The sequence below is a fragment of the Perca fluviatilis genome, chromosome 1 (assembly GCF_010015445.1).
Source record: "Perca fluviatilis chromosome 1, GENO_Pfluv_1.0, whole genome shotgun sequence".
In the NCBI taxonomy this organism is placed as follows: Eukaryota; Metazoa; Chordata; class Actinopteri; order Perciformes; family Percidae; genus Perca; species Perca fluviatilis.
The window spans coordinates 5141090-5156009 of NC_053112.1; the positions used below are offsets into that span (position 1 = coordinate 5141090).

General features: G+C 40.1%; 1 protein-coding gene across 1 annotated transcript; it reads right to left on the reverse strand.

Moving 5' to 3' along the window:
* Nucleotides 1–7426: 7426 nt before the first annotated feature.
* On the reverse strand, nucleotides 7427–9323 carry LOC120563591 (putative nuclease HARBI1). Its single transcript, XM_039807848.1, has 3 exons — nucleotides 8666–9323; nucleotides 8465–8576; nucleotides 7427–8363 (listed from the first exon to the last, which is right to left on the reverse strand). Exons 1-3 carry the CDS (start codon nucleotides 9290–9292, stop codon nucleotides 7993–7995), a joined length of 1110 nt encoding a protein of 369 aa, XP_039663782.1. The 5' UTR covers nucleotides 9293–9323; the 3' UTR covers nucleotides 7427–7992.
* Between the last annotated feature and the right edge of the window lie 5597 nt (nucleotides 9324–14920).

The window sequence follows — 14920 nt, forward strand, 5'->3', positions numbered from 1 at the left end:
CTGTCCCCGTGAAATGTGCCCCGTGCAATGCGGGGAGGCGGGGGGAGATGGGGGGATCCTCCCACACCGTGCAGTGGACTTTAAAGGGGACTTTTAGCATCAATAACGACGACAACGGCACCTGATCAAACGTCCTTTTTTTACCAAATGGGAGTGAGAATGTGTTGGAATGCCACAAAGCTTCTTAATCATTTTATTTTGGGGCTGTCACCTGTCATCTTGGGAGTGAGAAAAAAAAACATGAATAATAACAGGCTACATTGTTTTACAGATATGCTTACAGTGTGTATTGAAGTCACTCCTTTTTCTAGTTTTTGTCCAGTCATGTTTGTTCTATATGAACATTAATTGTAGAAAGATATTTAGAATTAGACATAGCTTATGGAGATTTGTGCATATGGTTGTAAAACATATCCTCGCATTATGAATAAGCTTTGAAATTAAGCCTAGTCCTTATAAATTTCCCAGGAACAAGAATTCCCTCTGCTCACTTTTAAGGCAAAGTAGACTAAATAATAATACATTTTATTTATATAGTGCTTTACAGGCTACTCAAAGACACTTTACAGTAAAACCAGCACATTTAGCGCATAAAAACAGATAGAGCAATAAAACCAATACATAAAACAAGCATATTAAAGCAATTAAAACGTGGAGTGACTAAGTAGATTTTTTTTAAATCCATAATGCATTCGGGGTCCGCTTTGTTGACTTTTTGTCAGTCTTTTTTGTTTGATAACAGTCATATTTCCCTTTTGCATATTATATGTTTCACCTCCTCGTAAATTTCCATTAGAAGCTGCTGCTCAGCGGGGGTGAAACATATGGCTGCACGGTGTCTTTTTCCATTTGTGCATCAGTAAATCTGTGATCGATACCGTGGTCTATTTAAGAAAGCCGTGAACGCGCACTTATCCCAGCTATGTACACCTGGCTGACATAGCTTCACCTACTTATCCTGGCTCGGCAAACGTGCAACCGATTAAGCCGCGATGAGCGGATCACACTAAGTCAAGCTGCGCTTTTTCAGTTATCCTGGATTTCTTTATTCTACTTTTGTGCAACAGGCCCCTGGTCTATTAGAGTTTTAGAGCGATTTGTTATTCTAGTGGGATCACTGATGATTTGTGTTAATCCAAAATTATCTGTAATTTCTTTCAGTTTCTTTCTGTTTCTATGATACAGATCCAAAGTCTGTTGGAGAAAGCCTATTTGGTTTCACCTCAAGTGCTTTTCCCCAACACATGTATAAATTAAGTTGGGTTAAACTGCTCGTCGCTGTACAACACAGTTTATGGCTGATCGTCGGTTAGCTTAACACTGAGCCACCTACTCCAAATGGCTTTAATGTACCTGATTTGTTCTCATTTTATTTGCATCGAATAGAAAGGTCCTTTGCGACTTACTGAATCCCTGCAGGAAGCTGTCCTTTAAACACTAAAGGTGGATCCATGAACCGGTGGCTCTCGATGGACACACATCTGGGTTCAGGTTTAGGAGAGTCTGGTCTCTGCTGCTGCTCTGGGCTTTAACACAAAACACACACACACACAGTGCTGGACTGATCTGAGTGCTCTGACATGGAGAACATAGTTAGAGATGGTTCAGCAGCTGTAACCATGGTTCCATGTTCCAATCTTATTATGTGTACAAATCATCAAACCTTTCGAGTTTGACAAAAGCAAGGTTACTGTTACAACAAAATTGTACACATTTATGAGGGGTGTGTGTGTGTGTGTGTGTGTGTGTGTGTGTGTGTGTGTGTATTGGGAGAGGTATGGATTTTGATTGCATAGCTTTACTGGTGTGGGGTGGGGGGGGGGGGGTTCTAGGAAGGGGGAACAATTGAGCATATGATAGTTTTAATTGTAAATGAGTTGTGACGGTGGTTGTAAAATTGTATATTTTAATGTTTTGTATTTCACTTGCATGGAATTTTTATAGTGTTAATGACCTGTCAAGGGACTACAGGTGGAAAATAGCACTTGTGCTACAACCTGGCACAATGCATCTCTCCTTGTTCTTATACAAGGTGAATGTTAACTTGTGCATTGTCCCTGTTTAAATAAAATTAATCTGAATCAGTCCACTTGATGGAGCACTTTACCCACACCATCTCCACAGAGCCGGAGAGCAGACTGACAAAGTCAAACTAGAACAGGAGTCAAACTAGAACAGGAGGAACATCCAACATTAATTATAGCTGCAGGAAAAGGAAAAAGCGGTGGATGGAGAAGAGGAGAAAAATGTCAAGGGTTCTGTCAGCATAGGTGCCAAACAGAGACATTCCTGCTCATCACCGTGGTTATGCCCAAGGAACAGGGCTCCTGTTTAAGTGAGAGTTCGTAAGTTGTGCGTAGGGGATTTGAACTCCAAACATCTCACTCTCGCACAATGCCTGATAGTACGGCAACACGAGGGGCTCAAGTCAGAACCTTTGTTGCCGTAGGCAGGTGCTGATCTCAGGGAGCTATTTGGCACAACAACTGGCTTCACAATATGTGATATGTAAGGGGCCGGACTGCAGCATTTTAATGTACTGTCAAAAAGTAATTTCTCACTAGAAAATTCACAGAATTTGTGTACTTTGTGTACTACAACCTAGAGATAGCTGTCATTTCTTTTCTCAAAGATCAATTAGTGACAAACTGATGTTTAAAGATGCTCTATTTTGCATTGACTGTAATGGTAAAGGGCACAATTCAAACATTTTATAAAAATATACTTTTTGAGATAAAATTCTGAAATGTTGCACACTAAATCTACAGTGACCTCATAATGTTGAATGTGAGTTTTATCCATGAACATCAGAGGTTTAGTTTGGAAGACTTTGTTTACACTACTTTATGCAGTAAAACATTTCAATGCATTGTGGGCTCAACTTTTGATACATCAAAATTCTGAATGGTAAATTTGTCGAGGACAGTCTGTAGATAAAGTTCCCGGAGTCTGCTGTCAATAGAGCCAAAAAATTGTGGGGGGAGATAGGTTTAAAGCTTTAGTGCATAACTTTGTGATATTAATGAACGTCTGTTACATTTAAGCCATTGTTACAAGTTGTTACAAAGCTAATTAAGACTATAAGCTCCACACAACTCTCTCAGTCTGACTATGTTCAGAAGATTGTGGCGTCTGATGACTTTCCTGTGCAGAAACTCAAGTGAAGATAATGATCTCTTCTGAAGAGTCCATCATGTTTTATTAATCCTCCACTCACCAGCATGCAATATTGTTTACTATGTTAGAGATACAGATACTTGTAAGTAAATATTACCCAGTACTGAGAGTTTGTAGTAGTTTAGTACTAAAGTATTGTAAGACTAGTAATATTTAAATGTAAAACTGAAAAGTATTTATCCAATGTTCTTTCAACTGCACTCTGTTCAAATTTTACAATCTGTTCAACTGGACCACTAAGAATCCAGTAAAGAGTGAAGCCTGACTCCAGCCTCAGGGGTCTCATTTATAAAACTGTGCAAAGGATCCTTACTTAAAGTGTACGTACACCCTAAAGCCAAAAATGGCATACGCCAAAATAAATCAGATTCATAAAACCGTGCGTACGCACATCTGTAAGCAATGTTCCCTTTATAAATCACAGATTAGCCACAAGTGTGCATACGTGAATCAGCCTCTTATCCCGCCCTGTACATGCCCATTTTTAACCATAAATAGTCAATGCAGAACACCTCATGAATGCTGATCAGTATGTTAATGGCCCTGGCAGTTGTTCTTTACGCCGAATCATGATGACTGGCGGGGAAAAAGCTAAAAACTTCTCAGACGCTCGGGAATTGCTGCAAATTGAATTATAATTTGGCCTGTTGTCGCATAGTGTAGGGAACCCGGATCTATAGACTACCTTTATTAATAAAATCTTCCAAATCGGCAGGCATTACGCGACTCGGGGACAGCTTCAATACACCAGACGTATATAATAAGATTCAACAGAACTATATATTATATCCAAACAAGCCTTAGTGATAAAGTAGAAGATTATATATAATATTGATTTAAAAAAACATTTAGCTGTCTGACATTTCCCTCTGGAAACAGCCGGTTTCACCCAGAGTGGCGAGGACCTGTATTTGGACCGGGGTTATGGCACGGTTCTGGTGCGTTGCCCTCTCTATTGGACCCAATTCAGTACATAGATCCAAGAGCACAGCTATATTACTATTACAGCTATATTAGGGAATTTAAATCGGCATATTAGCCAGTCATCGTCATTGGGCCCTGAAGTCTCTTTCTCTCCTGATTCTTCCATTGGGGGTTAGTCCTCCTGCAGGGCCAACAGTGCCATCATGCAGCATTACGCACGGGTTCACCGCAGTATTTATGTTTACAACAATTTGTGATTGTTAACAGCCTGCTAAAATCACAGCATCAACTAGTGGTATCCCCCACCCCGAGACACAATTTGAAGACGAAATGTAATAGGTGAACACACTTTTCTTCATGCAGGATTTGTTATGAACAGTATTAAAGTTTGGACCGATAACGAGAACATTAAGTGTACCGATTGCACGAGAGCTTAACGGCTGTGTTGTAGCTATTCATTGTTTTGTTATTGTTAGAGCTAGTTATTGTTTTGTTATATTTAATAGTTAAATATAAATGTATTTAATTTCTGTTTTTGCTTGAATGATATAGCTACATAAATTTGTGCAACAGCATCGGTATGTGAAAATATTAACTCAGGATGCTGTATTGGAAAGCGGCTTTACTATTGGAGTACTTGAGTCATTGTTTCACTGCATATTGATGAATATTGGGACTTTTAAAGAAAGGAAAGTTGTACTTTGGATGACGAGCGGCCAGATTGCGCAATAGCCTACTTCACCGGAGCCGCATGCATTAATAAAATCTCCGAAATGGAGACACAGGGACACAAATGTTTCCCTGTGTTTTATGAAATACTGCAAATAAAGTGACAACATTAAAGGAGCCTTAAAGGTCCAAGTTAAGGAGATAATGTCCGACACAGCATCAAAGGCAATGAGCGAAACAGCGTCCGCACGCTCTGAAAAGTGGAGCGTCAAGCTTACAGTGAAAGGCTTGGCATTTTATGTGAAAACGTGTCAAGAAAACAGGTCTTTAAAATGCAAACAAGCTAAGAGGTACATGAAGCAAGTGCATGATTTGATGGAATTCCCTGACAATGTGAAATGTGTGCAATCTCAGCTGGTTAAATTCATTAAATGTCATGAGGAAGCTAATGACATGCATGAATCCATCTTAAATCTGAATTTACCAGAGGATGAAGTTGAAAAACAAAAGAAATATTTTTCATGAAAAAAGAGCCATGTTTTATGACTTAATTGAAGAGGTAGAGAGTTGGTGTGCTGATGCTGGCCACCCATATGTGGAATTAAAGGACAATGATGTTGAACCTTCTGATAACCAAAGTGTGGCTTCTGATGATATTAAACTTGAGGACAGTGCTTCAAACATTTCATGTGTGACAAAAATTCATTCTAGGTCACACTCTCAGTTATCCAGATTATCATCCACCTCATCTGCAAGAATTAAAACGGAAGCTAACAAGGCGGCACTTGAGGAGCATATGGCTGCATTAAAAAAGAAACATTCATTGGAAGCCAAACAGGAGGAACTAAGAAGGGAAAAGGAAAAGTTGGCTCTGGAAACAAAACTGGCTGCAGCCAATGCAAAACTTAATGTGCTGGAAAGGAATTCAAAGTCTGGTTCTAAAGTGTCTGATGGAATGAACTCATATTTTGAAAAGATCAGTGCCCAAAGAACAAGTGGATTAAATCAGAATGCTGATTATTTTGTACCAGAAAGGGTTGATAAAAGTAATGTCAAAAGTCAATCTCACCCTGGGACACAAGCAGTGACTGTGAGGCCTAAACAAGCTGCAGTAACACAAACTGACATAAGACCAGTAACAAGAAATACCCAAGCACAAATGACACAAGTGGTTTATGATGCTCAACATACAGAACCTGGACCTGGGGCCTGTTTCACAAAAGCAGAATTTATAAATCCAGGATAACTGATAAAGCGAGGCTTGACCTAGTCTAATCTGTGCATCCTGGCTTGGTGCGTTTCACGAAGGCCAAGCCAGGCTGAGGAGGAGCGACTAGGTTGAGCCAGGCTGAACTAATTCAGATAGATGCGCGTCCACGGCTTTCCTCAAAAGACCGCGAGGTCGATCACAGATTTACTGATGCCAAAATGGAGAAGACACGTTGTGCATACTTTACACAGAGTGAGCAGCAGATTCTAATGGAGACATATGAGGAAGTCAAAGACATCATTAATAAAAAAGGCAACACGGCCGCTGTCATTAAACAGCGAGAAAAAGCGTGGCAAACCATTGCGGACCGCCTGAATGCGTAAGTAAGCCTATTACCCCAAAAATATATATTTACTGCACTGAAACAGTTAGGCTATATTAACACCATTCATTTAGTTAATCTTTATTTGCAGAGATTAACAGTTGTACATCACATCATCCTTAAAAGTCAGCAACGTAAGTTAATTGGCTTGTCAATGTAGCATGAAGATTAAATAGAGTATAGGCCTACACAGTAACGTTAAATTAAAATACTCAAATGATACGCGCTCTCTCTCTCTCTCTCTCTCTCTCTTTCTAAGTATACATATTAACATGCAAGGCTGTTACTTGTTATGATAGTCTGGCGGTTTTAATGTAATTTCTGTTACTCATGTTCACAGAGCAAACATGACTGGCCAAAAGAGGACCTGGCAGCAAGTCAAAATCAAATACAAGAACATCTTGCAGACTGGTAAATGTTTAATGTTAGTGAAACAATGTAGGCCTACTACAAATGAGGTGTATAGGTCACTCGTAAGGGGACTGCTCATATTTGATATTATTTTGTACTGATTTTAGCAGTAAAAAAAAGGACACATAGGTTCTGGCCGGGGGTGGCCCAGCTACCCCAGAATTTACCCCAGCAGAGGAGGTGGCCCCTCGACCTGAACAAAGGGAGGCCTATAATTGAAGGAATCCAGGGTGGGACCTCCACCGACTCTGTCCCACCCACAGAAAGTGCCCACTTCATACAAGGTAGGCTACATTATTCCTATACTGTAGTAGCCTGAATATGAAACATAATAAACCATTTAGCCTACAAGATATCATGTGGACTGTCTGACATTGTCTTGCAGTGTCTGGCAATACTATCACTCTTCTGGAGCCCCTTTATGATGACCTAGATCCGGTGAGTATTAATTCTTAATGCCCCCCCAAGGCCTGGCCCCTGTCAAACCTTTGTCAATACAATTCTGTGGAATCTGGTATAGGGTGAAGGCACATCTGCTGCACAAGACGAGGAGGAAACTATTTCAGTGGATTCAAGAAGACAGGAGGTACAGTATCATGTCACTCTTGTGGAAATACTTATTTAGTACATAATGGATTATAGTGATGTGGTGCTCATAGCAAATATATTTTTAATAGGACCCAGACACTGTGCAGGCCAACACTCAGCCTGCCAACATCGTAAGTATTACCCTGAAGAACAAATTCACACCATGCACAATTCCTGCTGTATTTAAGAAAGTCTCACAGCAGCCAAGTCATAACTGATATGTGTTCTACAGAGTTCCCAAACAGTCAGGTCCCTGTACACAACACACCTACAGAAACAAATAGATTTGGCAGAGATAAAAATTCAGTTAAAGAAACGAAAAATGCAGGAAATGGACCTTGATATGCAAATCAAAAGACAAACCCTGAGGAAACTGGATTTGGAAATCAAGAAACTGGAGAGAGAAGTAAATGATCATTTAAATGCATACTTTAAGAATGACAGCAACACAATGTATTAATCTTTTTTTGTTCTTTCCCCAAGCTCGCAGCAGACAAGTGAGACATCTACAAAATAAAAAGGTCAAAAAACATTGTGGTGTCTTTTCCTTGGTATATAGGCCTACTCTATACAATTAAACCAAAACAAATGTCCACTTCAAAAGCCAAATGAAACATACATAACTCAGGAATCAAAAGTAATTGGCAACGTATTGGTCTCTGACCAGCCTGCCATTGACATTGTCTTGGAATATTGCTTCATTGTCCCAGTCCATATCCAAGGCTACTCTGGGAGCCCTTTCCTTCCTCAGGCAGGCAATGTTGTGCAGTGCAGTGCAGGCAACCGTGATGTCACAGGCCCTCTCTGGGGTGACTCTTAGGTGGTGAAGGCACTGGAAACGGGACTTCAAAAGGCCAAATGCCATCTCGATGCGGGCCCTTGATCTTGCATGGGCAAGATTATAGGTGTGCTGTGCTGCTGTCTGGGGGTCTGCAAATGGAGTCAGAAGAAATGGCTGACATGCATAGCCCTTGTCACCAAGCAAAACACCAGCATATTCCCCTGAGAACACAAAATGTAATAGTTAGAACAAGAAGTATAGGGAAACTGTTGACACTATCATGATGTTCAAGGTGCTTATCAATAAAATGACAGGGGCTTGCCTTGTGAAAGTCGCTGGAAAATTGTAGAGGCCCTAAAGACTCTGGAGTCATGGACCGAGCCAGGCCACTTTGCCTCTACATTGCTGAAAGTGCAGTCAGCATCACAGATCATCTGAAACAATAGGTTGTGTCAAGGTCATGTCATGCTCAGAATTAATTTAGGCCTATGCAGTTGACAGACAACATAAGTAGCCTACTTACCTGAACATTGATACTGTGGTAGGATTTTCTATTCACAAAGTCTCCCTCATGAACACCTGAGGGGCGTTTTATTCTAATGTGAGTGCAGTCCATTGCACCTATCACATTAGGGAAACCTGTAACACAAAATAATGAGTAATGGCCTACTGTGAAAGTAACACGATTCTGTAATCTGTAATTCATGTTAGGCCCACCTGCAATTTTGTAGAATTCCTCCTTAATGAAGCATGTTCGTTTGTGTCCAGGAAAGGTGATGAAGATGTTCAGGAATCCTTTAAGCACTAAATACATTTGTCTGATTGAACGGCAAACTGTGGCTTTGCTCAAATTTTCGGCATCTCCAACTGCATATAAAAATATGCCACTGGCAAAGAACCGTAGCCCTATACACACCGTCTGTGGGATGGTGAGGGCATGGCTCCGAGATGTGCGGTGCTGAATTTTCGGACCCAGCAGTCTGCACAGATAGCATATGCCATCGCCACAAAATCTGTATCGCTCATACAGATGGCTGTCGTCAAAAGCCAAAGGGTCCGACCGGTCCCGAAAAAATCTTTCTCGTCGGAAAGCTCTTCTTAGTATTAGTGCTTCTTCGTCCATTACGTCGTCTATGAACGGGCACGCCATAGTAAATCGAAAAACACACACGCAGCCAGGGAGCTTTTTATATTGTTCATATAGGCCTATTAATGAGTCGAAAACAGCCTTGGAACTTCAGCCGCCATTTCAACTTTATATAAACCTCAAAAAACACACAGTGCAGACGTCTTCATAAATGTAGGCTATAGTTTAACAGTAATGAATATCAATAGGCCTACCTATAAAAAGTAATAGGCTAATGGTTGTTAAAATAATAACAGGAACATTTATAAATGTCAGGATAGCAATTGCTTTATTCGCCAAATGTAGAATATAGATCCGCCAATCTGACGTGGTGATGATTGTTGAAACTAATAATTTAGGCTATAGTCCAAAAAATGAGTATTATGTTGACAGAAATGATTCTACAATTCCTATTTAACTCAAACGGTATCGAACATAATAATAATAAGAACAACAAACTTGTGGTAAACTGTGAAATTAATTAACTATTAATTTGAAAAGTGACGATAAAAATTTGGCGCGTCTCCACCCGTCCAACGTCCTTAATCAGCTATGAAAACATGGAATAACTAGGCCTATTAAAGAACACATTCGTTTCGTTGACCAGAGTGACTGCTAAGTGAACAGAAAAGGCTCCAGGATTAAATAAATCCTGGCAGTTAGCCTGGTCGGGACCACTCAGTACAAGCGCAAATAACACTGCTGGATTTCATCTTCATGGTAATGTGGATGATATGAGTGAAAGAATGTGCGTGAGGCATCAATACTAGAAAATATTACGAGTAATCGTATTCCCATTTACTTTCTGCAGTCTGACTTCAGTTCACCACCTCACCATCTGCGTAGCCAATTCCTATTTTGTCTTCAAAATGTGCATACACATGGGTCAGAGTTTGCGTGGAGGACCGCACATTCTCCCGTCAAGTTTGTTTTTTATAATTCACAACCATTGAGTGGGAAGTGGCGTACGCACATTTTCAGCCCCGTTTTATGCATACGCCACGTTTATAAATGAGACCCCAGAGGCCTGTACTACGAATCAAGATCAACATGCCCTGGATTTCTTTCAGTTACCCAGCTTCACTTAACTTAACAACCACGGTCCCACATAAGCTGTGTCACGATGGTGGTTAACAACTAGTTCAATCAACCCAGGAATTCCCAATCAGCGGTGCGTGCATTCACATAAAAGAGGCGGTGTTTGCACAGCATGACCAATAGCAAACATCTACCAGAGCAGCATATTTTACATAGGAGAGCAAACTATAACTCTACATAAATATGAAGAACACAGACATGGTTTTACAGGCAAAACGCAATACAGTCGCTGCTTCCTAAAACAGGAAGGAAAGCTAGCAAAAAAAAATTGCCAACGCTGTAGATGCCTAAATAACAACGCTTAATAATAGGCCTATCACTTCCCCATAAGTCAGGCACAAGATCTGACCATAATTACACTTTTTCTTTCCATGAACTGTCGTTGCTTTAGCGTTTTATTTCATTTGAAACCCTGGCAGTGGTAAGTGATCGTGAGAGAAAATAAAAAAATATCAAAACATAATTCTAACCGATGTGCGTATTGGCAACACATGGCTAAAGAAGCCTACAAATAGCCTATATGTAATTCCCTCCTCTTAAACTCTATCTTTCATAAAGATACCCATCAGTGAATATTAACAGGGTTGTTGGTCTCTAAATGTTTTAACTTTTATGAGCGCATCTCTGTCTCTCCACCTCTCTCTCTCTCTCTCTCTCTCTCTCTCCACCTTTCTCTCTCTCTCTCTCTCTCTCTCTCTCTCTCTCTGCACACCGAGCTCCGCCTGATCTTCTAAGAATGGTGACGCCGTTATCAATCGAGTATTGATTGGTCAGTAGGTGGTGCTTTAACACCGGTTGATCTCTAATTTCCAACACAACTTGCTCCCGACCAGGTTAGGAGTTCAGCATGAGTTACCACGGCGACTGAACCCGATAACAACTAATCCACCTTCGTGGTACAGAAAACCCTGGGTTGAACCTGAAGTTAGCTTGTTAACGCCAAATCTTGCTTCGTAGTACAGGCCTCTGGTCTCTACAAAGTAATCTACATGATGATCTGAAGCATAAAAATAAAAACTCTCACCTGAAGGTTTGGAGAACAATAAAATGTCAAACATCAAAGTCCGCTCACTCTGCCGTCTGGCTGCTGCGTTTGAATCAAGTCAGTTTACAAGAAGTGAAGAATGAGCTACATGTCTGTAACAGGAAGTATAATTCTGGTTCCTCTTTTTCATGTCAGCTCTGGTAAATACCAGCCCATCATTGAACATTACTACATCATCAACACCACTGCATATGTTTTCTTTTTTTTTTTTTGCTTTATCTCATGATTTGCAGCAGTTGTTTTCATTCCAAAAACGCACTAAACTCTGAAGAATCCTCTGGTGATCCTAATTTAAAACCCATGTTGCTGTTCAATCCTACAAAACTAGGTTTGCTGTCTGTCATCAAATAATTTTATAATCTTTATCAGGCAACTTAATGGAAGTGCAATCACTGGAATGTTCTTAAAATGACTACAGTTTTTTTCTGTTAAGTGTACTGTAAGACCCGCTGTGTTATAATGTGCTGGGTAATGTCATTATTCCCGCTGTGCGCTACATTGAAATCAATGTGACACACCTTAAAAAAAGCATGGAGGTTGTCGATATGACTAGGTAAGATGCATGTAAATTGTTGTGCCCAACACTGTTGAAATATTATTAAATTATACATTACATGGTATGTGGATTGTGTGAACAGGATGCTTTTCATACAAGATCTGGCAACTGGTCAACATTAGACAAACATATTCTTCCGATTATTTATAAAGGAGTTTGGGCTATGCAAATTACGGGAGTTTCCCGGGAGAAATAACAAACAGAGCTAAAAAACGGGAGAAACAATCAGTTCTCAAATACATTCACACTGCGAGGGTTAGACTGAGTTTTACAGCTGTGGAATAAGGAGCATGCAGGCGTTCTAGTCCTCCCAGCTGGATGTGCCTCCACCTAGTCCTGGGTCTTCCCAGACGCCTCCTCCCAGCTTGCCATCCCTCCACCTAGTCCTGGGTCTTCCCCGAGGCCTCCTCTCAGCTGGACGTGCCTCCACCTAGTCCTGGGTCTTCCCCGAGGCCTCCTCCCAGCTGGACATGCCTGGAACACCGCCATAGGGAGATGCCCAGGGGGCATCCTTACCAGACGCCCAAACCACCTCAACTGGCTCCTTTCGACGCAAAGGAGAGGGTAACTATCACCCTTTCAGAGTAAACTGTCATGTGATAAGATGTCTTTGCATCTTGGTCTAAGCAATGATAAAGGTACCTTTTGGGTCAGGGTATTATTGGATAATCTGTAATTAATTTGTAATTGTAATTTGTTTATTTGTCATCTGACATGCTCCCCCATGCTTTTATTTTGACATATTTACTTTTAATAAATGTTATCTGTCTTGATGTTTTGAATTTGGTTTTCACATTTTTCATTTTGGAAACAAAAAACCCACGTGACTGCCGTTTTTGGTTTCAAACTATGAAAAAACTTGTGCACAGACTTTTTCATTCTTCAATCCAAAAGGAATAACAATTAAAGGAATTGACAAACAAAAAACTTGCTTTTCATTTTTTAATTACAAATGAATTACGGATAATCCAATGATAAATGAACTTTTTGTTTTAATGACAACATTTACATTTGGAGCTAATTCTTTTGATTGAGTAATCACCTTTTGCAAGTGCTGAATGTACCATGTGGTGTGAGGATTGAACTTTTGTAAGATTGTTTAAGTAAATGTGCCAAATCAATAGAGAAAAACTGTAACTTTAGTAAACATTTGTATGTAGGACTTTAACTGTTGCAGTAATGGAAGTAAAGGATTTAATTGGCTCCTTCTTCCACCATAGTGACACAGTCTGAAGTTACTGAACGTGGTGGCCGATAGTAGCACTGCAGCTTTCTGGGGAAACAATACCACTAACAGGTGATTAAAAGTCGTTTGTGACATTCATTAAACTGCTCCATTAGAACACAGCTATAGTTAGATAGATAGATAGATAGATAGATAGATAGATAGATAGATAGATAGATAGATAGATAGATAGATAGATAGATAGACAGAGAGAGACAGAGAGAGACAGAGAGAGAGAGAGACAAAGAGAGAGAGAGAGAGAGATACAGAGGACAGCATCTGCCCTGAGATGCTAAAGCACAGTAGCCCTACACTGCAGGCAACCCTCCACAAGCTGTTCAACCTTGTTGAGTCTGGTTACTTCCCTGAGATCTGGAACCATGGACTCATCACCCCTATTTTCAAAAATGGCGACAGACTGGACCCTAACAATTAGAGAGGCATTTGTGTGAAAAGTAGTCTGGGGAAGGTTTTCTGCAGTATTATTAATGCCAGAATACTGTCCGTCCTTACCAAGCACAATGTCTTAAGTAAAAATCAAATTGGCTTTTTACCGAAATATCACACGTCAGACCACATTTACACTCTGCACACTCTTTTAATTAAAAACTACACCAAAATTAAAAATGGGCAAATATTTGCTTGTTTTATAGACTTTAAAAAAGCATTTGACTCAATATGGCATGATGGGCTTTTTTATAAACTTATTGAAAGTGGTATAGGGGGTAAAGTTTATGACACTATTAAATCACTGTACTCGGAAAATAAATGTGCAGTAAAAATTGGCTCCAAAAGAATAGAATTCTTCAAACAAGGGCATGGAGTGAGACAGGGATGCAGTTTCAGTCCAACACTGTTTAACATTTATATCAATGAACTAACAGCAATGTTGGAACAATCTGCAGCCCCAGGTCTCACATTTCACGATACCAACATCAAGTTCATGCTCTATGCCAATGATCTAGTTTTGTTGTCCATAATAGAAGATGGTTTACAACAGGGCCTGTCCGTCCTAGAGCAGTACTGTCAGAAATGGGCACTGACAGTCAATCTGAAAAAGACCAGTGTTATGGTATTTCAGAGAAGAGCCAGATCTCGGGGAAATAGACAGAGTTACAACTTCACTTTGGGCAACACCAGACTAGAACAAAAGGGTTCATATAATTACTTAGGGGTTGAAATTAGTGCATCAGGGAGTTTCAACCTGGTCTTAAACACACTATGTAATAAAGCTCAGAATGCTTTGTATGCAATCAAATGCAAATTTGGAAAAACATATATCCCCGCAAGAATTTGGCTTAAAATCAACAATTTTCGGATAACACCAATAATGCTTTACAGAAGCAAAGTTTGGGTCCTGATTTCGAAACCAGAATTTAAAAACTGTGATAAAACAACCACTGAAAAATTACAACTGGAATTCTGTAAAATTATTCTAAAAGTTCGCCCAAACACCCCAAACAATGCATGCAGAGCAGAACTCGGTATAATCCCTCTGAAAATTCAAATTCAAAAAAGTTTAATTAAATTTTGGCAGCATTTAAATCAAGCTGATACAAATTCCATTGCATACAAAGCTCTCTGGCTCGGAGGTACATGGAGCTAAACACAGTCAGTAGTAGACAGGTAGAGAGAGAGACAGGTACACTGAGCCTCAGAGCCGTCACAGACAATCCTCAGTCTTCAATCAAAAGATTTGAAACTAAACTAAAAGACGAGAATACAGAA

Coding starts and splice junctions, on each gene's coding strand:
- LOC120563591 (XM_039807848.1), bottom strand. CDS start 9,292: ATGGCGTGCCCGTTCATAGACGACGTAATGGACGAAGAAGCACTAATA. Junction 8,577..8,665: donor ACCACAGTATCAATGTTCAG/GTAAGTAGGCTA, acceptor CTATTGTTTCAG/ATGATCTGTGATGCTGACTG. Junction 8,364..8,464: donor TTTCCAGCGACTTTCACAAG/GCAAGCCCCTGT, acceptor TTGTGTTCTCAG/GGGAATATGCTGGTGTTTTG.